Source organism: Peromyscus maniculatus, chromosome 6 (assembly GCF_049852395.1).
Source record: "Peromyscus maniculatus bairdii isolate BWxNUB_F1_BW_parent chromosome 6, HU_Pman_BW_mat_3.1, whole genome shotgun sequence".
Classification (NCBI taxonomy): Eukaryota; Metazoa; Chordata; class Mammalia; order Rodentia; family Cricetidae; genus Peromyscus; species Peromyscus maniculatus.
The window spans coordinates 10,809,870-10,836,560 of NC_134857.1; the positions used below are offsets into that span (position 1 = coordinate 10,809,870).

Sequence of the window (26,691 nt, forward strand, 5' to 3'; positions counted from 1 at the left end):
TGCAGACGGTAATTTTCCAAGCAGCAAGAAAATTCACGGTTACAGAAGAGATACTTTGTAATAAATATTTCCAATGCTTAATTAAACTATTTTACAAGTAATATATTTGGGGTTTTGTTTTGTCTTATTGTTTTTAGTGAAAGGAGTATGCATATAAGTATGTGCAGGTACAGGAACACATACATGTGCAGACACATACACATGTGGAGACCAGGGTTTGGTTCTCAGCACACAGTTCTAGGGAATCCAATGCCCTCTTCTGGCTTCCACATCAGGCACACACACGGTGCACATATATTCTTAGAGGCAAAACACACATATTACTTTTGTTACTGATAACTATTCTAGAATAATACATGTAATTTTGCTTATCTATGTTTGATGAAAATATCAGAGCTGGAAGTAAGTAATACTGTGAGAATTAATAGACTATTTGTCCTCTAAAGCTGCAAATGTACCTGAGAGCCACTGAAATAACTCAGGAAGTCCTGCTGTGTTCATATGGGTTTATCTGTGGGCTCAGCAAAGTAAGTTTTGATTTCTAACTACCATGTCAGGTGACAAAGCTTACATAGTAAGTTAGTCCTTGTCTGTTTAGCTCTCCAAGCCTGACACTAAGCAGCCATGTCAACAGCAACAGCACTTCCCTGACCTGACCTGACTCGGCTCTCTCCCTGGCTCTTTCGGCCATGCTTCACTGTGCTGGCATCCCTGCCCGAAGGAGGCTCACTGAAGCAGACTCTAAGTGTCCTGATAGACTTCTAAACAGTCAAGAGGTTATTATATTAGAATATCTGAAAGAGACTATTTCCCAAACTGACAAGCGTTTTTAACCAGCATGAGAGAGCTACTGTTCTGTCACATGTTTTATGCAGACTAAAATTCAAGCTAAAACATAAATCCTCCATAATCTTGGGCTGGAGAGATGGCTCAGTGGTTAAGAACACTGGCTGCTCTTCCAAAGATTCTGAGTTCAATTCCCAGCAATCACATGGTGGCTCACAATCATCTGTAATGAGATCTGGTGCCCTCTTCTGGCCTGCAGGCATACATGCAGACGGAACACTGTATACATAATAAATAAAACTTAAAAAAAATCCTCCATAATCTTACTATAGACCTACCATTAATCATGAATAAACATTTGAGTAATGCACTGAAGTGATGCACCTGCTTCTGAAGAAAACTTACTTCTATTATTCTCACTAAAGGTAGTTCTGTGGCAACTACACAAAACGTTATGTTCAAGCAAGAAATTCACTGGCTTTTTAAAAGAATATAAATTTCAAAATATCAGCCTAAAGCATACCTAGGTCTTCTGAAAGAGGGCCAGGTTTTCTTAGCTGCTAAGCTATCTCTCCAGTCCCTTTATTAATCTTTACAGACTAGTAGTCTATCTGGGCATGGTGGTATACGGCTATGATCCCAGTAACTGGGAAGCAGAAACAGGAGGACCACAGAATCCTGGAGACCAGCCTGGTATTCACAGTAAATCCAGGCCAGCCAGAGCTATATAGCAAGATCCTACATAAAAACAAATTAATTTTAAAATTAACTACTAATTAATTTTGAAGTTAGTTAGTTGTGATTTTTAAAACACAAAACTAATTTTCTATCATACTTATCATGCTATAGGAGAGATTCTCCACAGCATGTCCTGCACCAGATGACTGCTGCTTCATGAGCACATACTATGAAACTGCATATTAGTGCGTAATTATCACTTAGCAAATTCTAGTAACGAGACTCAGAGTAAGTGGCTGCCGATGGCACCTAACCTTCCCTGTGTTACCACAGCTAACTCCAACCAAAGCTCAACTGTAACTGAGTCTTTACTTTCTGCAAAAGTTCCTGGTTCTCCCTAAGCAAATCCAAGAACACCAACATACCTTTTGGCACATGACATAGTACAGAACCGTTTTGACCGTAAAAATTCATTAGGATATCCCATTTTTCCACAGAACTCACACTTGAGCAACTCACTATCCATTTCTTCTAATGTCTCTAAAAAAGAAGGGAAAAGGTAAAAAATCTGAGTGTGTCAAAATTTCTTTCAGCCTCTAATTCTAGTTACACAACACTGTCAGACCAGGACTTCACCTTCTTTGGACCCAGAGCCACTCTGGCTGGGTTCCTACTAGTTCCTTGTTTCTCCAGAACAATGATGTTTGTTTTTTTTCTATACAACAAATACATTTATACAAATAAGCATAGGTTAGTTTTGCTAAGAATCCAGCATGTCTAAAATGTACAAACAATATGTGAATTCTAAACACTGAGAAATGAAGGTGAGTGTCCACCAGAAGGGATATTTTCAAAAAGCAGAACGTGGGATAGGAACTTGGTACACCGTGCTAAGAAGATTCATAGCAAGGAACCCTTTCAATTCCTATTGGAGAGGAGAATGGCTTCAAAAGGGAGAAATGTTTGTATGTTTGATTTTAATGAGACATGTAAAATATTTACCTAAGAGATCTGTAGTGTATGACCAATTTTATAAATATATGTATTGTCAATTTATAAAGCAGTTCCTTTTAACGTTAAATAAAATTAATTCTGCTTTTAAAATCTTAAGCAGTCCCATAATGCCTGACTACTGGTGTGTTTTCTAGCACCACAGTGGCCATTGAAAGGAAACTCTCAAAACTAGTTTGGTACGTATGCAAAGGTCACTGATTCAGTCACAATGTAGATGCAATTATCTGAACGTAAGTAAAATGAAAATTGCCCCTTTCCTAGGATCCCAGCTGTGGAGCAATCATCAGCAGATAGTTTCTGGAGAAGGAGAGTCATTTTTTTCTCAGGTATGTGGCCCCTAGTGGGACACCCATGCTCCAAGTGAACTCAGGGTTGGGGGTGGGGAACACAAAGTTGAGAGAGAGAAATGATGGGAAAGCTTTCTGGGAAAAGGGGAAGGGGAGAAGACAGAGTACATTTAATCCAAACATATTATATGCATGTATGGAATTCTCAAAGAATAAACTCAAAATGTACTTTCTAAAAAAATAAAAAAAAATTTGCCCCTTCCAAAAACCTAACATTTATCTGTGTCCTTAGAATTTGATGTTCTAACTCACAGGAATATCATTTTCACCTGAACATCTTGAGACAGAACTCACTCAACCACTCACTGGTGTAACTACCAAGAAGCCATTCTGCAGGTTGCTCAAAGTTTTGCTTCAGACTGTCTATGAACTTCAAAGATTTGGTCCATTATCATCATAATGGGACATGGTGGCCTGCAGGCACACATGGTGCTGGAAGGTAGCCAAGAGTTCCAGACCTTGCAGAAAACTGGAAGTGGACTGAGACACTGGGCATGGCTTGAGCATATATGAGACCTCAAAACCAACCTCCAGTGACACACTTCCTCCAGCAAGCCCACACCCACTCCAACAAAGTCACACCTTCTACTAGTGCCCCTCCCTATGAGATTATGGGGACCAATTACACTCAAACTACATTTCACTCCCTAGCCCCCATAAGCCTGTAACAATATCATAATGCAAAATGCATTTAGTCAATTTCAGAAGTCTCCATAGTCTATCACAATCTCAACAATATTTAAAAGTCTAAAGTTCAAAGTCTCTTCTGAGATTCATGCAATCTAATTGTAATGCCCTATAAAATAAACAAAAAACAAAAACAAAAAGCAGATCACATACTTTCACCTTATAATGGCACAGGATTATTCTTGTGATATTCCATTAGATTACCACTAATAACCACACGACAGAGTCTACACTAGGATGTTTTGAGATTTCCTCTGCCAACAGAATTAATACTCACTTTAGCCTCAGGCAGACTCTTCAGACAAGGGCAAAAAGCAGCCACTTTCTTCACCAAATATCACAAGAATGATCTCTAGGCAACATACTAAAATTCTCCTCTTAAACCTCTTGAGCCAGCCCCTGACAGTTCAAATAATTCTTAGCACCTGTCTTCCATGCTTCTAATAGAATGGCCCATTGAGCAGTGCTTAAAGCATTCCACAGCTTTCATAAGCCAAAGCACTAAATCCAAGTTCCTCCAAACAAAAATACGATCAGGCCTATCACAGCAATACCCCAGTCCCTGGTACCAACTTCTGCCTTAATTGGAGTTTCTATTGCTATGAAGGACACCATGACCATGGCAAGTCTTATAAAGGAAAACATTAAACTGAGGTGATAGCTTATAGTTTTAGAGGTTCAGTCCATTATCATCATGGTGGGACATGGTGGCATGCAGGCAGACACGGTGCTGGAGAGGGAGCTGAGAGTTCTACATCTTGCAGGCAATAAGAAGTGGATTGACACTGGGTGTGGCTTGAGCATATATGAGGCCTCAAAGTGAGGCCAGTGACACACTTCCTCCAACAAGACCATACCTGCTCCAACAAAGCCACACCTCCAAATGGTGTCACTCCCTATGAGATTATGGGGACCAATTACACTCAAACTTCCACAGTGAGGAATGGTTTTTATTTCCCTACAGGTTTGAAATCACAGGAGGATTGGCAGCAAAGAGGAGAAATGGTCTGGAAACAATCATCAATGCAGTGACTTACCAGGGAAGATAAATGATATTTAATAAATCACGAGCTATTGTTTGGAAGTTCTGATTACAGAACCAGTCCAAATCAAACCCCAGTTGATCCTTGTGCTGCTTCGTTTTTGTCAGCCTGAAACACAATGGAGGGCGAGGCTGCCGGAGCCTTGGAAGCCTGGAGGATCGTGAGTAGTCACAGACATCAGACACTGAGCTAGTAACACTGTCAGGTTTGGGGTTTGCTTTGATCTGACTGTTACAAGTCCCTAGTTCTCCCCTTTTAGAATAAGAAAGTAGCCAGGTGGTGGTGGCACATGCCTTTAATCCCAGCAATTGGGAGGCAGAGGCAGGTGGATCTCTAAATTTGAAGCAAGCCTGATCTATAGAGCAAGTTCTGGGGCAGGCAGGACTACACAGAGAAACCCTGTCTTGAAAAACCAAAGGAAAAAAAGAAGAAAGTATATAACTCCTTTTAGATTTTATAGGAGCCCATAGCTGAAACTTTTAAAGTGTTGAAAATTTTAAAGACTATGGGACTTTAAAAGTTGACTATGTTCAGCTGTAGAGATGGCTCAACAGTTAAGAGAACTGGCTTCTCTTCCATAAGTCCTGAGTTCAATTCCCAGCAACAACATGGTGGCTCACAACCATCTGTAATGGGATCTAATGCTCTCTTCTGGTGTACATGAAGACAGAGCACTCATATACACAAAAGTGGGACTATGTTTCATGTTGTGATATTTACAGAGAACTTGGGATGAAAAAGAAAGGGAAGGTTAAAGTTTAAAAGTGTTTGTGTGGAGTTACCAAAGGGTCAACTGAACTGTTTTTTTGTCAACTTGACAGAAACGAGAGTCATTTGGGAAGAAGGAACTTAAATGAGGAATTGCCTCCATTAATTGGCCTGTGGGCATGTCTGTAGGGCAATTTTTTTTTTAAAATAGAAGATTGATGTGGGAGGGCCCAGCTCGCTGTGGGCGGTGCCACCCCTGGTTCTGGGTTTTGTACAAAGCAGCAAGCTGAGCAAGCTTATGGGAGCAAGTCAGTAAGCAGTGCTGATTCACAGTCTCTGCTGCAGTGCCTGCCTCAGCCTCCCTTGGTGATGGGTTGAAGTAATCTTTTCCCCGCCAAGCTGGTTTGGTCAGGGTTTTGTCACAGTAACAGAGAAGCAAACTTGGACAATTCTTTAAAAAGATTTATAAGTACCATGAATTTACTAGTTTGCCTACCTTAAAAATTAGTGTTTTTAAACTGAAGTTATATATACAAAAACTACAGAATTCTAACTTATTCAAACTACAGCCACTAAGTAAATGACCTCACCATTTTACTCTATATTATATTGCATGAACACTGGTGTATACAATAATAAAAATGCTAAAATTATAAAATGGCCCTGGAAAGTTAAAACTATAAAGAACTTAAAACGTTACCTTAGCTTTTTTGTTTGTTTTGTTTTTGTTTTTGTTTTTTGAGACAGAGTTTCTTTGGTACCCTTACTATCCTAGAACTAGCTCTGTAGACCAAGCTGGTCTCAAACTCAGAGATCCACATGCCTCAGCCTCCCAAGTGCTGGGTTTAAAGGAGTGTGCTACCACCGCCTGGAAAAATGTTAGCATTATGTAATAGTTGTCTATTATGAAATATATTAGCCATCTTTAGGTTTTCCTCTCCTTTCATAGCATCTTGTCCTGTCTCCCTTTATTCCTTTCTTTCCTCTTCCCACTAAGACTACAAGTGTCAGTTACATGCCAAACCTCTAACACATCCAACAGAGATGACCAAAAAAATGCCAAACCCCTTTTGGCTTATTACAACTGCCAAAAAACTTGAGTAATTCCCCTCAAGCCCGAGGTCTTCATCCATAACCCCCCTCAAGTCTGAGGTCTTCATCCATAAACCCCTCAAGCCCGAGGTCTTCATCCATAACCCCCCTCAAGCCCGAGGTCTTCATCCATAACCCCCCTCAAGCCCGAGGTCTTCATCCATAAACCCCTCAAGCCCTAGGTCTTCATCCATAAACCCCTCAAATCCTAGGTCTTCATCTATAACCCCCCTCAAGCCCTAGGTCTTCATCCATAAACCCCTCAAATCCTAGGTCTTCATCTATAACCCCCCTCAAGTCTGAGGTCTTCATCCATAAACCCCTCAAGTCTGAGGTCTTCACCCATAAACCTCTCAAGTCTGAGGTCTTCATCCATAAACACCTCATGTCCTAGGTCTTCATCCAGGGTCCTTCTGGGCCTAACTCCAACCATCTGTTCAGTGTCCTTTGATTCAATGGGCTCCTACAGTTACTTAGTGTGTACACATCCCTGTGCATCTGCTCCTATCCTAATCAGAACTGTTTCTCCTGACTGTTATCTTAAATGTATGCTTGCCTCCTTGTCTCTTGTTCCAACTCATAAATAGAAGAAATTCTCCAAGCTGTAAATGACTTCAGCCAGCTCTGTGTTCTTACTCTCTGTATCTAACATTTGCTGCTCTGTAATGGGATTCTCTAGTTTTCAACTAAACAAAGAGTTCCTTAAGGGAAGGAGGCTGTGTTTTCACTTCTTTCTGTACACACCCATCATGTGTCAGCACACTAGCAATGTGTATTGTCCATTATATCTTATAAACTACAAATATCATGAAATATGTTACAAAACTTCCCAGATTTCCATGTTCCTCCTGTGTGTTCAGCAGGATGATATGATAAACATGTTTTAGCATAGAACCTTCATTTATACACTTCTTACAGATATGAGCAAAAAAAGAAAAAAGAAAACCTAAACATTGATCTGCACTACTTTTTATCTCAAATAAGAAATGCAATATATTTCTCACATATAATCAACTAACTAAAAACATGTATTTGAAAATTAAATGAAATTAAATTCTAACAATGAAAGCCACCATGATAACCTTGTTTGGAACCTGATTTTAATCAAATGACTGTGAAAGAGCATGCTTCAGATAACTGAGAAAATCTGAATATGAATCAGATATTACACCAAAGAATTATTAATTCTGTTATTTAATTATGTAAGAAAACATCTGCTTTTAAGAGATACACACTGTATCAGGGAGTTAAAATGACTACAAGCTTCAGAAAGAAAGAGGCAGGAGCCGGGCGGTGGTGGCGCACGCCTTTAATCCCAGCACTTGGGAGGCAGAGGCAGGCGGATCTCTGTGAGTTTGAGGCCAGCCTGGTGTACAGAGAGAGAGATCCAGGAAAAGCGCAAAGCTCCACAGAGAAACCCTCTCTCGAAAAACCAAAAAAAAAAAAAAAAAGAAAAAGAAAAAGAAAAAGAAAAAGAAAGAGGCAGGAAAGGATGGAGGAGAAGGAGTAAAGACAGGCAGCGAAGGGAAGTCTGTGAGAGAGGAAAGCAAGTGAGATGGGGAAGTGGCTGTGGTAGAACAGCTGAGACTGAGCACTGAACCCTGCGATGAGGGAGGAGCACACAGTTCCTCCAACTGAACCTGTTTGGAATGTTCCATTATTAACAATCTTGTATCAGAAGGAATCAAAATGAACTCAAAATAAGCAAAAGTTAGTCAAAGTCAAATGTTATACTATTTATTACAGGTTTGGTTGTTCGAATAGGAAGTAAAAATGTTGAATACTTCACAAAAGCTTATAAAACACCACCAATGGCAGGTGCCACCCTTTAAGAGTCAGAAGGATGTAGATTTAGCTTACCAACATGCCATTTAGGTAAATTTAACACTGTATAGAGACACATACTAAAATAACATTAGCTAAATAAATATTGGCAAATTAATTTTAGAGATCCTAAGGATAATTACTAAGACAAAGATGCTAATGAGTTCACCATTGTAAGCCCTGACTAAATATGCCAAACTGAACAACATCCACTGTAGGGTGGTAACCACATGATAGAACAATCTCTCATGAAGACTCTCCTATACAATACAGCTAGGTTGTTTCGTTTTGTTGGTTACTTCCTTTAAGGAACACATTCAGAACTTCATTTTAAAAAAGCAGGAGCATTTACTGACTTTAACTAGGAACTCAAGGCATAGAACATCAGTTCTGCATTTACCTGTGTTTGTGTTTCCTCGGGCACTTTGATCATTTTGACTTCTAAGGGATTTTCGGTATTAGAATACAGTCAGTTGAAAAGGAGTCTTTGACAGTAAGGAGATTAACAGTGTCTTTCTCTTAGAACAAGTGTTATCTATTGACTGGAGAGAACACCCTGAATGTAACTGCCTCTACCAGCTTCTAACATCCACCACAAAAGGACAAATCTGAAAACCACATACCTAGATGCTCTATATTTTGAAGTAAATCCAGTAAATAGTCATTTGTTACTTAGGTCTGCTTTTAAAAGGAAGAACTGGTTGTCCTGATTCACAAAAATTTAAATTAATTTTCTCTCATGTACGATAGAACTTGTCCCACCTAGAAATCAAACTAACATTGTACAAATCAGCACCAATGTTAGTGTTCTTCTAGTTATTTAGTTATAAGAGTGGTTAGCTTACCCATTATTCTGGTCAATAGAGTGTTTACATACTCACTGTATGTACAAAACTGAATTCTTTCCAAGTGAAAATCCATGCAGAATAAAAAGCCACACCCTATTTCAAGTGGTAAAAGGCAAAGTTAGAGAAAAGATTTGATGAGATCCACAGACCTTCAGCGATCATGTCTTCCATCTCTGTGTCAGATGAGTTATCTGCATGCTTTGTGTTATTCTGTAGTTCTGGCTGAACACACACAGAATTTACCACCTGATTATCCAAAAGAGGCCTCTTTTTCACAGGTTGTTCTATCAGCAAAGATGAACGACTTACCTTCAAATGGAAAAGAGAATGAAACGATCTCTAAAAATTAGCCAGAAATAAATGAGTCTAATTTTTAAAATGACCCTCTGGAAGAATGGTAGCTGTGATATTTACTTACTCAATGATCAGATCCAGTCATCAAGGGTAAATCAAGTAAAAGCTTCTATACATATGCACTTACTGCTAGCTAGGAGCAGAATACATACTACAGTGTCTGTCAAATACAATGCACTGCTGCTTCAGGAGAGCACCTAAAAAAGTCTTCAAATCTAGTGCTTCCTGACATTTATAATACTAAAACAGAAGCAATCAGATTATCCTGCACCATGGGAGAGCATTCAAAGAGAAGTGGTGACTGCTTGAATTGATGTATCTTACAGTTCTGGGGATGGAATCCAAGGTCTTGCACTGAGCTATAGTTTTCTTTTCTTTTCTTTTTTTTTTGGGGGGGGGGGGCGGGTTCCAAGACAGGGTTTCTCTGTGTAGCTTTGCGCCTTTTCCTGGAACTCACTTGGTAGTCTAGGCTGGCCTGGAACTCACAGAGATCCAACTGGCTCTGCCTCCTGAGTGCTGGGATTAAAGGCGTGCGCCACCACCGCCCGGCAGCTATAGTTTTCTTAAGCATGTCTTTAAGATGCCTCTCCCTATGCAGTTCCTCTTGCCTCAGCCTTTGTCTTGTCCTATGCAATGTCCATGTCCAGCCTCACTTTTCACGGCACTATTCAGTTCAGCAACTCTTTTTCCCAGAGCCTCGAACACACAAGACTAGCTCTCTAATGCAAGGCTGTATGTATCTGCAGATATTTTATCATTCAGTGGTAAAGATCAGGGAAGAGTCATGGGTGTGTTCATCCTTGGACAATCCTTTAAGTCCTTTACCAGCTGAGCCTTCTCCACAGTTCACATGCCCAAAGAATGAGTGTGTGTGTGTGTGTGTGTGTGTGTGTGTGTGTGTGTGAGAGAGAGAGAGAGAGAGAGAGAGAGAGAGAGAGAGAGAGAGAGAGAGAGAGAGAGAGAGAGAGAGAGAGAGAGAGAAAGAGAGAGAGAGAGAGAGAGAGAGAAAGGTGTGAAGGGGAAAGGATGTACCATAGCACATATGTGGACAGCAGAGAACAACTTTATGGAGTTAAGTATGCTCTTTCTACTTCTATGTGGGTCCCAGGGGTCAAGCTCAGATTGCCAAGTTAGCATGGCTTTTACCTGCTGCACCATCTTGCTGGTGGCTTTTAAAAATACAGAAACATCAAATAGACTGGACCAGAAAACAAATTTCCTTTGGCACATAATAATAAAAAACTAAATACATAGAAGAGAGAAAGTATTAAAAGCTTCAAGGTAAAAGACCAAGTAACATAAAGATAAACCTATCAGAAAAAAAAACAACTGGCTTCTAAATGGAGACTCTTAAAGCCAGAAGGGCCTGGACAGATGTTCTATTGACTCTAAGAAGACTATGGATGCCAGCCCAGATGACTATACCCAGCAAAACTTTCAATCTCCATAGATGGAGGAAATAAGACATTCTGTGATAAAACCAAATTTAAGCCAAATCAAGGAGATACAAATTAGAAAGGAAGAAGTTAAGTTATCTTTATTTTTAGATAATATGATAGCATACATGAGTGACCCTAAAAATTGCACCAAGGAACTCCTACAGTTGATAAACACTTTCAGTAAAGAAGCTAGATACAAAATTAAGTCATAAAAATCAGTAGCCCTCCTATAAACAACTGACAAATGGACTGAGAAAGAAATCCAGGAAACAACCCTCCACAATAGCCACAAACAATATAAAATATCTTGGTGTAACTCTAACCAAACAAGTGAAAGACTTGTATGACAAAAACTTCAAGTCTTTGAAAAAAAGAAACTGAAGAAGATATCAGAAGATGGAAAGATCTCCCATGCTCATGAATCATGAGGATTAAAATAGTAAAAATGGCTATTTTACCAAAAGTAATCTGCAGATTCAATGCTATCTCATTCAAAACTCCAACATAATTCTTCACAGATCTTGAAAGGAAAATTTCAGCTTCATATGGAAACACAAAAAAACAAGATAGTTAAAACAATCCTGAAGATAAAAGAACTGCTGGAGATATCACCATTCCTGACCTCAAACTGTACTATAAAACTACAGTAATGAAAACAACATATTATTGGCATAAATACAGAACATGTCCAGCAATGGAAACAAATTGAAGGCCCAGAGAAACCCACACACCTATGACCATCTGATTCCTTATTAAGAAGACAGAAATACACACTGGAAAAAAGACAGCATCTTCAACAAATAGTGCAAATCAAACTGGATAACTGAATGTGAAAGAATCCGAATAGATCCATACTTATCATCCTGCACAAAACTCAAGTCCAAATGGACCAGACCTCAACATAAAGTCACATACACTGAATCTCACAGAGAAAGTGGGAACAGCCCTAAATTCACTGGCACAGATGACGCTCTAAACAGAACACTGTTAGCACAGGAACTAAGATCAACAATTAATAAATGGGACCTCATGAAACTGAGAAGATTCTGCACAGCAAAGGAAACCGTCAATACAACAGAGCAGCAGCCTCCAGAATGGGAAAAGATTTTTACCAACTACTCATCCAATAGAGGACTACTATCCAAAATATATAAAGAATTCAAAAAACTAAACATCAAGAAAACAAATAACTCAATTAAAAAATGGGTAAAGATCTACAATGCTTAGCTCAGTCATCATCAGAGACCCACAGCCCGACATGCAGAGAAGAGAGGAACCTTGGAACACTCACCCCTAAATGGGATGTCTCCATCAAATTCCTCCCCTCAGAGTTCAGAGAACCCTGTGGAAGAGGCGGCAGAAAGATTGTAAGCCAGAGGGGATGGAGAACAGGACACCGAGGAAGAAGGTCCTCTAAGCCTTCTAAACAGGATCGACGCACACACAAACTGAGAGACTATACGGCACACACGGGGCCTGCACAGTCTGCTCCAAATGGGGTCCTGGAGCTGAAAGGAGAAGTGAACACATGGCTTCATCCCTAACCCAGAAGCGAACTCCAACTGATAACCACTTGCAAATAAAAATTTAGTTTTCTCCAAGGGAGTCTCAATGCAGAAACAAACTACTCTTTAGTCTGTGTGTAGGCTGTAGGCCAAAAGAAAACAAATTCAACAGCATTATTGGAAGTTCCTTGTCTTACAGTGTCATATCAGGGCTTTTTTTTAAATTATCTTTTTATTTATTTATGTATATTTTTTCTGTCTCTTTTTACCCTACAAATCCTTTGCATATATATTAATTAATGGCTTCCAGATTAGTGTTTTTATGAGATTCTTGAGTGTGCAAACAAATGGATCTCTGTGTCAAATCTGTTTTATGTGCCTTTTCTTAGGCTTGTTTTTTGTTGTTGTTGTTGTTGTTATTTGTTTGTTTGTTTTGTCCTCTTCTGGTGTATTAGTTTTTATCTTTTCCAATTTTTTCCAATATTTTATTTTATTATTATCCTTTAGAAGCCTGTTTGTTTGCTAACTAGAGACAGAAAGGGGACGGATCCAGCTGGGACAGGAGTTGGGGAGGAACAGAGGAGTAGAGGGAGGGGAAACCATAATTAGGAGTATTATGTGAGAATAAAAGCTACTGTTTTGTTTTTTGAGACAGGGTTTCTCTGTGTGGCCCTGGCTATCCTGAACTTGCTCTGTAGACCAGGCTGGCCTCAAACTCACAGAGATCCACCTGCCTCTGCCTCCCAAGTGCTGAGATTAAAAGAGTTCACCACCACCACCTGACAAAAGCTACTTTAAATAAAAAGAAAAAAATCTGATTAAGCATTTTTTCAAGTTCTTCCTTCAGAAGCTTTACTTTTTCCATATAAACGCAACACACACAAAGATGAACATTTTAAATGCTAGAGATGAAATCCACAGCCACATACATGCTAGGCAAGACAGTACCAAAGACCTATACACTGAGTCCATACTTTATAAATTTTCCAGAGAAGGATGCTAATGTTCAAAGAGTTTAGATTACTTCTTTACAAAGCAATATCAAAACTAGCACCAAGTCTTTCAACTCCTTCAGCAACCTAACCACTGTAATTACAGAACAAACAGAAACTCAACACCACAAGGTTAACATCAACAACAAAACAATCATTGTGCTCAGTATCATGAACATTTAATTTTAGAAATATTTTCAGATAAAATTTAAACCAGGAATATGTACTGATTCTTTAAGCAAGCCCTCAGCTAATCTGGAAAGAATGCTAGTTATGGAATGGTAGGGAACTAGAGTTTATTAGAAATTTCTACAAGGACTGGAGAGATGGCTCAACAGTTAAGTACACTGGCTGCTTTTTCCAGAGGACCCTGGTTTGATTCCCAGCACCCATATGATGGCTCACAGCCACCTATAAGTTCAATTTCAAGGATCCAACCCCCTCTTCTGCCATCTGAGGACCATAGGCACACATGGTGCACAGCCACCCATGCACACAAAACTCTCATATCCACAAAAGAAAAAAAATTATTAAGAGTAGAATCAAAATTTTAAATTAAAACATTTGTATTCATTTCAGTAACTGAATATGCCTCAAGCAAAATTTATAAAAGTAATTCTATTATGTAATGCTGCTAATGGCCTATACTTCTAGTGGGTGAGGAAACAATCTTTCCATAAAATAATGTATCAAAATAATACTACTTCTAGGAATGTATGCTAAGAAAACTACTTAAAATCTGGACAACTTACATACAAAAGTATAATATCTTTCTCCCCCACCTCTGTGTGTGTGGTGGGGTGCTGAAGATCTGAGCAAGCACCTCAAACATGCTAAAAATACAACCTACCACTAAGCTGTATCTCAGATTATTTAAACAGTGATAAAATGAAAACAGTGTTTGAGAGGATTTTGTATATTATGGTTGTCCATAAAGTAAAATATTATGTCACCTTTCAAAATGCACAAAAATGTTATTAATGATATAAAAACATGCTTGTTTATGAAATATAAAAAATAAAGAATTGTATATACAATAATAATCTTGATTATATGAATATACATGCACTGTGAAATTAGTATTTGTTCTATATAGTTCAAGTTTTAAAGCATATATTACTTTTTTTTTTCTTTTTGGTTTTTCGAGACAGGGTTTCTCTGTAGTTTTACGCCTTTCCCGGAACTCACTTGGTAGCCCAGGCTGGCCCCGAACTCACAGAGATCCACCTGCCTCTGCCTCCCAAGTGCTGGGATTAGAGGCGTGCGCCACCACCGCCTGGCCCATATATTACTTTTATAACATGAAGAAGTGAAGCTGTAATTGTCACTACAATGGTGATAATAAATAACAGCTATGGCCAGTAAATGCCAGGAATAGCAAAGAATAGTGCTAGCGTATTTAATTCTCACACACCCAACAAGCATCTCCACCAGGCAGATAAGCAAATTAAGATTGGAAATGGCTAGTACAAAATGTCTCAGAACCTATACAGGAAAATACATAAAAGATTAGATAGTTAAAACTCTATATTACAAAATCAACCTTTAAAATAAGATTGCAAGTCTTTCCTCAGAGATCAATAGTAGACAACTTTTAAGATAGTGTTATATGGCTACAAATAGTTTCTGAAACACAAAACGCTTTCTACTTACAGGAAAGGGCTCCAATCCCTCCTGAATCACAAAACCTTCGATCACGTGGGTCAAGATCTGTGGCTTCACAATAGCCTGCGGAGGCTTGTTTTCCAGGTGGGGGGTGCTGCTGGCCATAGCCGCGCTAGTGCTCCTTGTGGCAGCAGCTGGCATTAAGAGTGGTGGTGGAGGAACAGAGCCGTGAGCGGGGTCTGATGGAGACTTAATCACTGAAGCACTGACTGAGGCCACAGCGGGCAACTCCACTTGCTCTGAAAGAAAAGGGAATGGACCTTTAGTGTCTGCCCTGCAGAGATGGAAGCCCACTGAGATGTGCTGTTTTCAGGAACAGCCTGCTTACGGTCTCATTTAATCTGCACAATACCCACATAAGGAAGAAGCTAATATCCCCGGCTCTATAGACATACACTAACATGCTCAAAATTGTCATCTAAAACATTAAAATCCCTAAATATCATTTTCAAGAGTAATTACAAAAATGGTCAGTTGAGTTTGTCTGCTTTTAAGCAATCAGATAATAAATACCTTACATTCCTCTCTATTCCACATGATACAGATGGACAGATATTCATTTTGAAAATGTAAAAGGATCACAAGCCCTACAAAGTAGGAATTGCAGTGATTTACGCAGGTCATAGACTATAACTTCAAAGCAGGAAGATCCTCCAAATCCTCTCAAAGGCACTTTGCTTCCTTTCAACTAGTGAAGCTGTGTGTGCTGACTGGGGAAATGCTGGAGTACTTGGCAGGCCCACAGGAGGGTCAGCTGACAATCTGATGCATGGAAAAGCTACTGCCCACCAGCAGCACCAGCCCTTGACTATCAGTACTACGGCAGAGAGGAGAAGCAGCTTATAGTAATCCAGACATACTGGTGAGAGCAGACTTGTGAAGAACACAGAAGGCATGTGTGCAAAGACACTGAACACGCAGGTGCCCGCGTCGTGTTCACTGCTTTTGTGTTGGACTTCATCTCATCTACAAGTAGCCTACTGGTGGTCAATGTTACCATCTCCATCTTACACACAGACAAACTTACATGCCTTCACAGCACACCACAGACAGACAATGAAACTGGGGCATGTCCAGACAGTATGATGCCAGAGCACATGGAAACTCTTCTCCACAATCATGTAAAAAGGACTGACACCAGCCCAGCAGTGGTGGCTCATGCCTTTAATCCCAGCACTCAAGAGGCAGAGGCAGGAGGATCTCTGTGAGTTCAAAACCAGAGCGAGTTCCAGAATAGCTAGGGCTACACAGAGAAACCTTGTCTCCAAAAAAAAAAAAAAACAGATCGACACCACCAGTTAATGATGCTAAAAATATAGCTACCTTTGGTAGGAGAGAAGACAGAATAGGCTCCCTAAAGAACAGAAAGCCCAACTGATAAAGCAGTGTAGTGGGGACTGGGGTTATAGATCAGTGGAAATGCATGAGTAGCAAGCACAAAGATAAACCTCTGGGGCCATAAAATACATATTAAAATTCAAAATAAAGAAATGGAAGAAACACAAAAAACTCACCCTTAGTAAGACCAATGTAATTAATGTCCTGTAGGTTCACCAACACTATTATAGCGATAATAAAGTAACCTATCTTCACAAAGATAAAATATTGAAACACCTGTTTAATGCCATATAACTGACCAGGTAGGGTTGTACATGCCTTTAATCCCAGCACTTAAGAAACAGAGGCAGGCAAGATCTCTAAGAGTTCCAGGCCTGTGAGGGCAAAGAGTGAGATCGTGTATCAAAAACAAACAAACCCCTATGCACAAAATAAACCCAAACTACAGAATGTATTTCACTGGGAAAGGAGGGAGAGGAAGATAAAGAGGGGGAGGAGGGTGGGAGGAAAGGGCAAGAAAAGCAAAGCATCCACAGAATGGTAACTTGCTAATGTCTCTGAATAGATGCACAACTGTCCACATGTATTATCATGCAGGAACACTACAGTACCCCTACCCAAGTGTCAAATCACATATACTTCTATGGGACAAAAGACAAAAAGCAAAAACTATGAGGTATGGCTGAAAGTCATGCTTCTATATAAAAAAAAAAAATCTATGAGGAACTAAAATAAAATCAAGTTCAAAATAGCACTTATAGATTTAAAGATACTTTCTTACTCAGTAAATATAAAACTACATGCTATGGTTTAAATGGACATTCCAAAATTCCTGTGTTAGGAACTTAATCCTCAATGGAAGTGTTGAGAAGTAGAACTTTAGGGAAGGTGAGTAAAATTCATTTCCATCATGGAGGAACTCTGAAGGATACTTCCACAGTGCAATAGCTCAGCAGGAAGTTGCTCAGCAGGAAGTTCCTCACCGGGTACAGACCTTCATCGTACAGTACCCACACTCCAGAAACACCAGCCAACTCTATTCTCTTTAGTCTCAAGTCCTAAGTCTATGGTCTATTTACTTTTTCTGAGATGGTACCTGTTAGGTAGCCTCGGCTGGTTTCAAACTCCACCTCTTGCTTCCTCAGTCTCCTGAGTGATGATGCCACAGGCACATTCCACCATAACCAGCCCAAGTCCACAAAATGGACTAGGACATGGCATTATGTATGGTTTTTCTAGGAAATACTGATCAGTGATCATCTGAATTAATCTTTAGATCATTTTTATAATAAAGTGCTCTCAAGTTGTGTTAAAAACTATCTGCAAGTTACTGTCTTTTTAAAAAATTAATATCTACTATTTGCCAATTTTTAAGAAGCTATTAAAAAAGCAAAAGCATGAACAACACTGGCAATTTACACCCAGAAACACTATTACTGTGCTGTCCTCGGCAGCTCTCGGGGTCTGGAACAGGCTACCGTGTGTGCTATTCACAGGTACACACTGGACGGGAATTTGTCCTATCTTGTTTACATGGAAACTTCTAAAGATGTTTACAGATTTATGAAAGTTGAGTCATGGATAGGAACAAGTCTACTTCTTAGGATTTATTGATATTGATATATATTTATTTATATGTGAGTGTGTGCCAAGTGTGTGCAGTGCCTGTGGAGGTCAGAGAAGGTATCAGACCCCTGAAACTGGAGTTACAAGCAATTGTGTTGCCATGTCCATTCTGGGACCCAAACTCCAAGCCTCACAACAGTAGTAAGGGTTCTTAACCCCTGAACCATCTCTCTATCCCCAAATAAGTCTGTTCTTGTAAGTTACTTAGTGCCATCATTGGACAAGTTATTCTAAATATCACATTCTTCCTTTCCCCCTTCCACATACCACAGAGGAATGAAGTAAATTACAGCAAGACTGAAGTGTCTGCACCGGAGCTGGCAACATCCAGACAGACAGGTTGGAAGGGTCTCAGACAGTCCACAAGGAAAGATCATGAAGACAAACCTGTGTCCCAACACTTCCCATCTGGTGTTAGCAGCAACAGCACACTCAATTTGTAATGAAAGCAGAACCACAATCAAGTTTATTATTCAAGTACGCTGACTGTCTACTTCTGAATCAAAACTTCAGGACATCTGCAGCAACAAATGCTTTCAGAGTAAATAAACTACACATACTGGCTGAAAATGTAGGTTAGTAGTAGAGCTTGCTAGTATGCCTGAAAACCCTGGTTTTCATCCTCAGCACCACTAAAAAGTAAAAAGTAAGGAAAAAAAAAATGCAGAAACAGCCAGGCATCATGGTGTGCACCTTTAATCCTAACACTCTGGAGGCATGAAGCAGGTGGGAGCTCTGTGAGTCCTAGGCCAGCCAAGACTACATAAAGAAACCCTGTCTTTAAAAACAACAGAAAACAGAAATATCTGATACTGCTGATAGGTCTCCCTGTGTAGCGCAGGCTGGCTTCAGACAACCGGTTTGCCTGGAACTCATGATCCTCCCACCTCAGCCTCCTAAGAACTAAGATTACAAGCATGTACCTCCACACATGGTATCATCCTTAGGACTTTTTAAAAATGTATCACTGTGTAGCCATAACAGGCCTAGAACTCGCAGAGATGCCGGCCTCATGATGGGATTGGAGGCCTACACTCCCATGCCCAGAGTGAGTTCTATTTTCAAGAGAGAAAAGAGAGGAAAGCTGATTTCCTCCTCTCTCCTTCCTGGACAGTCACTTAGGGAATAGCATCGGAGAGGATCTAAAAGGATGCAGCGTGGTCAGGGAGGAAAACAAGTACTGGAAAATCAAGATCAGACCCTCAGGCCCCCGCTGCAGTTGGCTTCCATGCCTATGACAGTGCACGTCCTTAACTGAAAACAATCATGAGGGCCAGGAAATCATAAAAAAACAGAAGAGTTTCAGCTAAGCCTGAGCCAATATTGGAATCACTTAGATCAGAACTTAAGTACCATGTATGTTAAAGAAACCTTTAAAGCACTTAGTCAGAATATAACTTCAGAGTGCTTTTAATTTTGAAAAGTGTAGTGTGTGTGTGTGTGTGTGTGTGTGAAGACACACGCATCTCCTAGCACACATGTGGAGGTCAGAGGATAACTGTTAAGGAGCTAGCTTTCACTGTCTACCTTGTTTGAGGGAGTATTTCCCTTGTCTCTGCAACTGCCTAGTCGAGGCCGCCTGGAGCACAAGCCTCCAGACAATCCTACGGTCTCCACCTCCCATCTCACCATAGGAATGCTATGACTACAGATGTGACCTATGGCAACCAGCTCACTGTATGACTACAAGAACCTGAACTCAGGTCACCAGGCTTGCATGACAAGCACTTTTACCAATGTGCCATTCCCCATTTTTGGAGGGGGTGGTGGTGTATGACCTCATGTAGCATAGGCTGGCTCAAATGCAGCCCAGATAACCCTCCTTCCTTCACCTTCAAGATGCTGAGATTCTGGGCACTTGCCACCACGCCTGGGCTCATATGGTGCTGGGAACTGAACCCAGGGCTTATTAGTTTGTGCATACTATGCAAGTGCTCTATCAGCTGAGCTACACACCCAGCCCCTAATGTAATCTTCTGATAGTTTGGTTAATTCTAAGTGTGTGTGTGTGTGTGTGTGTGTGTGTGTGTGTGTGTGTGTGTGCTCACACATGTGTGCATGCAAGCACATACATGAAAGCACGTGTGAAGGTCAGAGAATCACGTTGGCTGTTGATTTTTAGACAGATCTGTTTTGTTGTTTGCCGATACAGACACCAGGCTAGCTGGCCCCCAGGTTTCTGGACATTCCCTTGTCTCCAGCTCTCATCTAACTGTGGGAACACTGGAATTACAGGTGGACACCACTGTGCCTAGCTTTATGTGGACTCTGGGGGTTTGAACTCATGTCTCCACATTTGAGCAGCAAGTGCTTTACCCACTAAGCCATCTCCCCAGCCCCCTAGGTAGAACTTTAAAGATAGAAATAGCTAACACAGGAGTGTGAATAGGCACATAAAACACACCTATATAAGCCACTAATAATCACGATGATTGAAACGTCATGTTTTCATTTGGGTGGTGTACTGTGGATATCGGTCTGTATAAATAAAATACTGACTGGCCAGTAGCCAGGCAGGAAGTATAGACAGGACAAGCAGAGAGGAGAATACTGGGAAGTGGAAGGCTGAGGCAGAGTGACGCTGCCAGCTGCCGCCATGCCAAGTGAGATATAAGGTACCCGATAAGCCACGAACCATGTGGCAAAGTATAGATTAATAGAAATGGGTTAATTTAAGATAGCAGAAGTAGTTAACAAGAAGCCTGCCACGGCCATACAGTTTATAAATAATATAAGCGTCTGTGTGTTTATTTTGTAAGTGGGCTGTCAAACTGCCAGGGCTTGGCGGAGAAAACTCTTTAGCTACAGTGGTGCTAAATATTTTATAATCCAATAACTTTCCACTGCTATTTAAGAATTCCCTAAGAAAACAAGTAAATTTTATTTATTCTTTAATAAAACAATACTCTTCATGCATTTTTAAATTTTAAAAATAATCTCTCTTTTGCTACAGTTAACAGTAATGTTAGTTTCATGCCATCTCTAATGAAAAGACAATTTCCTATTCTGACATCTATGAAGAAGAATCTTCTCCTGTAATGTGTGTTTCCTCACCTAACAGAGGCTGTTCAGAGGTCAAATCCTCTCCTCGCCCCACGGTCACAGCTGCTGGAGACAGAGTCGGGGGTGGTGGTGTTCTGTCCATCCTGGCACATTCATCTGACTCCTCTGGCATTTCCTCCTCGCACACATCTTCTACTTGATAAACCTGCAATGACAAATCATACTGCCTTGAAATAGTTCCAAAAATACATTTAATGTGGTATTCTGAATTTTAAAAAAAAATCCATTCTAACTGTATTCAATTCAAAAGCACGGTAAATGAGTACACTGACAAGCTGAAGGGAACCTTGGAAACCGCTCAGCAGTGCACACTGAAAGCATGCTGTAGGCCAGTACATGACCAGGAGTCACGGGGCTTCCAAATGATGATGGCCATATCTGAACACTTTCCAAGAATAAAAAAAAGGTCTTGGCTTTATGCAATCAAATAACTTAACTATTTTAAAAACACCATTGCTTCTGTTAATTTCTACCTATCATGACTCAGAATAGGTGCCAGTAAATTTTACAGACACTTAAGTAAACTTCCAAAATAATGTGTGTCAGGCCAATGTAACACCAAAAAAGTTATATGCAAGATTACTCACTGTTATTGAAGACTAAATTATAAAAATTATTGTATATGAAACTGCAGGAAAGTCAGCAATCACATTTTCATTCATTTCTGTTCTATTCAAAAATCAAATGAATTCTTATAAGCTAGTATGATTTATACAGAAAACATTTTTCTCTAAAACCAAATGCACAACCTAAGCTGCATGGCTCTATCTCTGGTTCCCATGGGGAAGGTTTAGTCCCTTTAATCCAACAGTGAAGGTTTTACTGAAAGATTGTGACATCAAATTCACAGGAGAAACCATGGAACTAGAGCTAAATTACTCAACTAACATTTTATTGAGCATAAGGATCTAGGAATTAATAGATGTACTTTAAATGGTTGCTACTTATGAAAGATGACCCTCTACTAACAAAGCTATAAGACAACTCATTTCCTTTCATATGGCAAAACTTTCACTTAAATTTACAAAGATTGAGGGTTTTTTAAGATTTCTTAACTAATTAACATTGAAATAAATCTTAACAGTAAAAAAAAAACCTGAACATTCACAAAGTTACCTTTAAGTGATATCCATTATTACATTTATAGTTAAATTGTTGAAAAATGATAATTTGAGGTGTCTAGAATTTAATATGAAAATAATCAAAATTTTTGAATCTAGCATAAACCATGTAAAGTACTATAAAGTTTCATTTATAAGGATATGCATAAAGTAAGTAATACTGGTTTGAAAAAAACCAGGAACAAAAACTCTAAGCATTACTTAGAATAAACATCTATCCAGGAGTGGTGGCACAAGCCTGTAATCCTACATTTGCAAAGCTGAAACAGAACACTGAGTTCAAGGCCAGCCTAGGTGCCTAACAAGAGCCCATCCAAACAGCAAAAAATGATTAAACAGGAGTTTTGCTTAAGAAGTAAATTTTCTGAGGGTGGTAGTGGTACACATGTTTAATTCCAGCACTCAGGAGGCAGAGGCAGGCAAATCTCTGAGTTGGAGGCCAGCCTGGTCTACAGAGTGAGTTCAGGACAGCCAGGGCTACATAGAAAAACCCTGTCTCAAAAAATAAAAACAAAACAAAATCTAAGATCCCACTCGAGTTATTTTATATTTAACATGATATCTTGAACTACGACCCAAACTGGGTACTAAGTAGGCAACATTTTTTAAAGATATGTTTTCTCAGTCCAGAAACTCTAAAACGGTTTCACCAAGAGCCTCATGTCACAAGTGGAAGCAAGTCATTGTTAGGTATGCTACACAGCTGACAGCCACTAGTCTGTTCATGGTAACAGCAGTGTTTAACATGAGGATAATAGTCAGCACAGAATACATCACTGCCCCAAATGCCTAGAGGTTAACAAGAGACAACAACCAAAATTAAAACAAAATAAAGCTGCCTGGCACCTAAACCTAGAAGATGCAGAGTCAGCTCAGGGGAGCTGCAGGCGAGCTGGCTGCAGGCAGCCGTGCAAGCCTGGCTTCTTAACCAGCTCAGATTCATCCGCCACTCTCCCTCAGACTGCTCCTTCATCCGAAGAACACCATCTGCCAAGCTGCTAACCCCCTGCCATCCTGGCCACTGCCACCTGCTCTGCAGCATCTGCTCACAGTATCTTTTAAGGAATCAGAGCTCCGCCATGCACGGAATTCTGATTTTTGAAAAGTATTTTTTAAAAGGGAAAAGGCTATAACACAAATAGCATTTTTTTTTTCAAATTATCCATCAAAGAACACTATCAAATACTTTTCTTTCTTATGATGAGGTTAAATACAGAGAGCTCTTCATAATCTCTCACATAAAAGAAAACAAGTTAACAGGTAAATAAAGGAGGCAAAAGAAATGTGTCACCTATCTGGCACAACCAGCACCAAACAACCTAAATGCAACACCTGAAACTCTGGGAAGCAGTGACTGGAGGTTCTGCTCACAAGATCCCTGCAGCGCTGCACAAGTTCCATTTAGCTCACGACTGTAACTATTCTAAAAATAACCAAGACCGCCAACTTACTGCAGTCAAGTCCACATTCCCATCTGTCTCCCTTTCCTAAATAAACTGAGGAACATTCGTTTATTAGTTCTAAATCATCTATCCTCAACATACTTTATACCCAAATCTCAATTTTTTTAAAAAAAAAAAAAACTATTTCTTTTATAGAAATATCTTTTTGAAAACATACTGATTTAGTTTGGTAATTCACCTTTTTCTTTCAAATTTTTACATCTTATTAGAAAAAACATACCTACATTTAAGTACTTGAAATAATCAAAAGTGGAAAAGATGTCTTTAGGGAAAAAAAATTCTGGTCACAACAACAACAACCAGCACCTTAGTACAGAGCTGCTGTGCGAGAATGGAGGGAAGGACGGACACTGGGCTCAGACAGCAGCCCTGCTGTCACACGGGAACGGGTCTTCCGGAAAAACCCATGTGTGAAAGACGTGTTGAAAACAGAAGGCAAAATCAGAGAAATAGAGCCAATAATATTTTTGACACAGCATTTAAAGTGTTTTATTTTTGGCATTTCTACCCTAATTATGTTGACTCAAAGTCCTCTTATTAAAAAATAACATTTAAAAGATATATGGAATATAGAAATTTTATTGTTTATTCATTGAAAACCAACCACTGAATTAAATGTTAAGAAAATGAAATTCAACTAAATTTGATTCCTTTGAGGATACTGTATTTTTTCTTAAACCCTTGTTTTTCATCTTTTTGTCCTGGCAATACTGGGGACTGACTCCCCAGGGCCTGGTACATGCTGAACAGGTACTCTGCCACTCAACTGTCTCCTCAGTGCAAAGCCTGTTGGGAGTGCTCCGACAATCCATGAAAAGCAAAGCGGAGGCATAGAGGACAACTTATCTAATGCCGGCCTCTCCTGCCTTCTGGATTTTCAGGGCAGTAACAGGTAAAACTGAGCAGCTCTGTGCCTGTTAAGATTGCTTAGAAGGACAAGAACAACAAACTACCAATCGAGTGGTAAGAGTCAAGTGTTCCCACTACTAAGGAGAGCACCCCTTTCCTCTCTGAGGTCCGTGTTATTTAATATCCACGGAATGTTTCGATGTAGAAACACTCTGTGAGGTCCGTGTTATTTAATATCAGAATGTTTCGATGTGGACACATTCTGGGGGACCTGTAGCCAAGGCTGCACTTGAACTCACTGGACAGTCCAGGGTGGCCAAACTTGTGACCCTCCTGCCCCCGCTTCCCAAGAATTGGTCTGACTTTCAGAGATTTTCCAAGTTTGACACAAAACTTTCTTTTAGAAAAATTCTTTTCCTCGGTAAGAAACTGAATCTGGTCATTCTGATTAAACTCGTAAAGACTTTATTTCAACTTTCATAAACCATTTTATAAATTTTAATAAGTCCTTCAGAGAAAATTTTGAAAAGGAAAAGTATTTTCAAGATAATGTTTGTTTTTAGGCTTCATGTGACCCTTTCTAGAGGTTCATTCTGATACACTGCACTGAAATCCCAAGTACTCAAACTTCTTACTTCATGTAGTACATACATTTCTGTTGCTCTCGGTGTCAAAGCCAGAGACTCAGGGTTCTGAGCCTTTTAACTGAGAAATAACTTAAGTATATATTTTCTCTTAGATACAATTTTAAAAAGTAGTTTGTTTTTTTTCAAAGTTGAATTCTACCCTGGAATAAATGTTTTTACAATTTTGATTACAAAACAGAACTTCATCAAAAAAGTTTCATCATAAAATCATACCTCTTCCTTGAAAGACAAGCTGCTCAAGGCCCAGGACTTCCAAATGCACACAACTAAAAGGTTAGCTAGAGAAACCATGCGCTTAAGAACATACAGAAGGGATCTATGAAGGATAATCACCTTAAGAGAAAAAACTTTGTGCAGATGACACTGGTTCAAATGCATTCCCTTGGGGAAAAAAAATCAACTCTGTAAAGATAGCAGATGGATTTGTTTAAATAGTAATAAAATTAACGAGGGACTTTAATAACCATCACAAATGTAAAGCATGCAACCATACTACAACAAACGACATTTTTTCCTTTGCCCATACAATACATTGTCAGAATACTGACACAGGAAAAATGCAAGCTTAAAAAATCATAGGCATTTAGACTCAACGGTGCAGCAGTGTGGGAGAACCAGGTTCCGTTCAGTTCAGCAAGAAAGTCAAAGAGCTGCCAAGGGCTTACCACTGGAGGATCAACAGGTGCTGGCGGCTGCACTTGGAGATTTACCGCAACAGTCTGGGGAGGAGGAAGAGTCTGAAATGGCAACTGGACCAGAGCTTCTGCAGCAGGTAGCTCTTCTTCTGACACCAAAGCATTCTGCACCAAAACCTGGCCCTGGGATAGAATTTCAGGCTGCACTTGTAAAGACTGCATAGACTGCAAGGGCAGTGGTGGGATCTGAGCTGGAGGAGATGTCGACATCTGTGGAGGGGTAGCGATTGGGATTGGAGATGACTGCAGGGTTGAGTACTGCTGGTGTGATGCTGGAGACACCATCTGCTGAGCAGGGGACACTAAGGCAGACTGCTGGACTGGGCCAATGTGTACAACAGGGGATGCTGGAAGTGGAAGATGGGATGGAAGATTCAGCTGTGCTGGGGGTTGTACCTGATCAGCAGCAGCCTGCTGCAAATTTGGCCCTGTCTGAAGAGCTGAAGACACAAGAGGATGTGGCTGGATAAGTGCTTGTGGATGGATAATTATCGTAGGAGACTGACTTGGGGAATGAGGTGGAGGAGGAGACACCACTACAGACTGCTGTGCAGATTGTGACTGATTAGGAGACACAGTTAAAGGAGGGGGGTGGCTCTGAATTGGTGAGCAATGCTGTGACTGGGCATTACTGGGAGCCGGAGAAAGGCCATGGTTTGGAAGTGGGATACAGTGCTGGGATGGGGGCGGATCTTGAGTTGGACTCTGAAGGGTGATTGGCTGAATTTGCTGTTGTTGCTGTTGTAAAATCAGCTGATGATGGGAAACCTTAGAAGGTGGTGAATGAAGAGGAATCTGCTGATGTTTGATTAGAGAATGAGGCTGAATTGGAGAATATGACGCTGTGAGAGAAAAAAATGACAATTAGTACTGGTTTCAAAAGGAAAGAGTTCTACATAAATCTAAA

The 26,691-nt window shown here is 40.0% G+C and overlaps 1 protein-coding gene across 11 annotated transcripts in view; it reads right to left on the reverse strand.

The window, feature by feature from the left end:
* Nucleotides 1-26,691, reverse strand: part of Phc3 (polyhomeotic homolog 3) — a 78,054-nt gene that overhangs the window by 15,161 nt on the left and 36,202 nt on the right. For 6 of the 11 annotated variants that reach the window (XR_006073023.2, XM_042278884.1, XM_042278883.1 and 3 more), the window contains 6 exons: nucleotides 25,755-26,626; nucleotides 25,423-25,470; nucleotides 21,001-21,154; nucleotides 14,971-15,221; nucleotides 9,177-9,336; nucleotides 1,890-2,004 (listed from right to left, as the gene is read on the reverse strand). Coding sequence is in view for 8 of the 11 variants with exons in the window: in XM_042278884.1 (XP_042134818.1) it covers nucleotides 1,890-2,004; nucleotides 9,177-9,336; nucleotides 14,971-15,221; nucleotides 21,001-21,154; nucleotides 25,423-25,470; nucleotides 25,755-26,626 (1,600 nt within the window). In the remaining 3 variants the exon portion in view is untranslated. The remainder of the gene's footprint in view (nucleotides 1-1,889; nucleotides 2,005-9,176; nucleotides 9,337-14,970; nucleotides 15,222-21,000; nucleotides 21,155-25,422; nucleotides 25,471-25,754; nucleotides 26,627-26,691) is intronic. The other 5 variants (XR_013052003.1, XR_013052002.1, XM_076573918.1 and 2 more) reach the window with 1 other exon arrangement.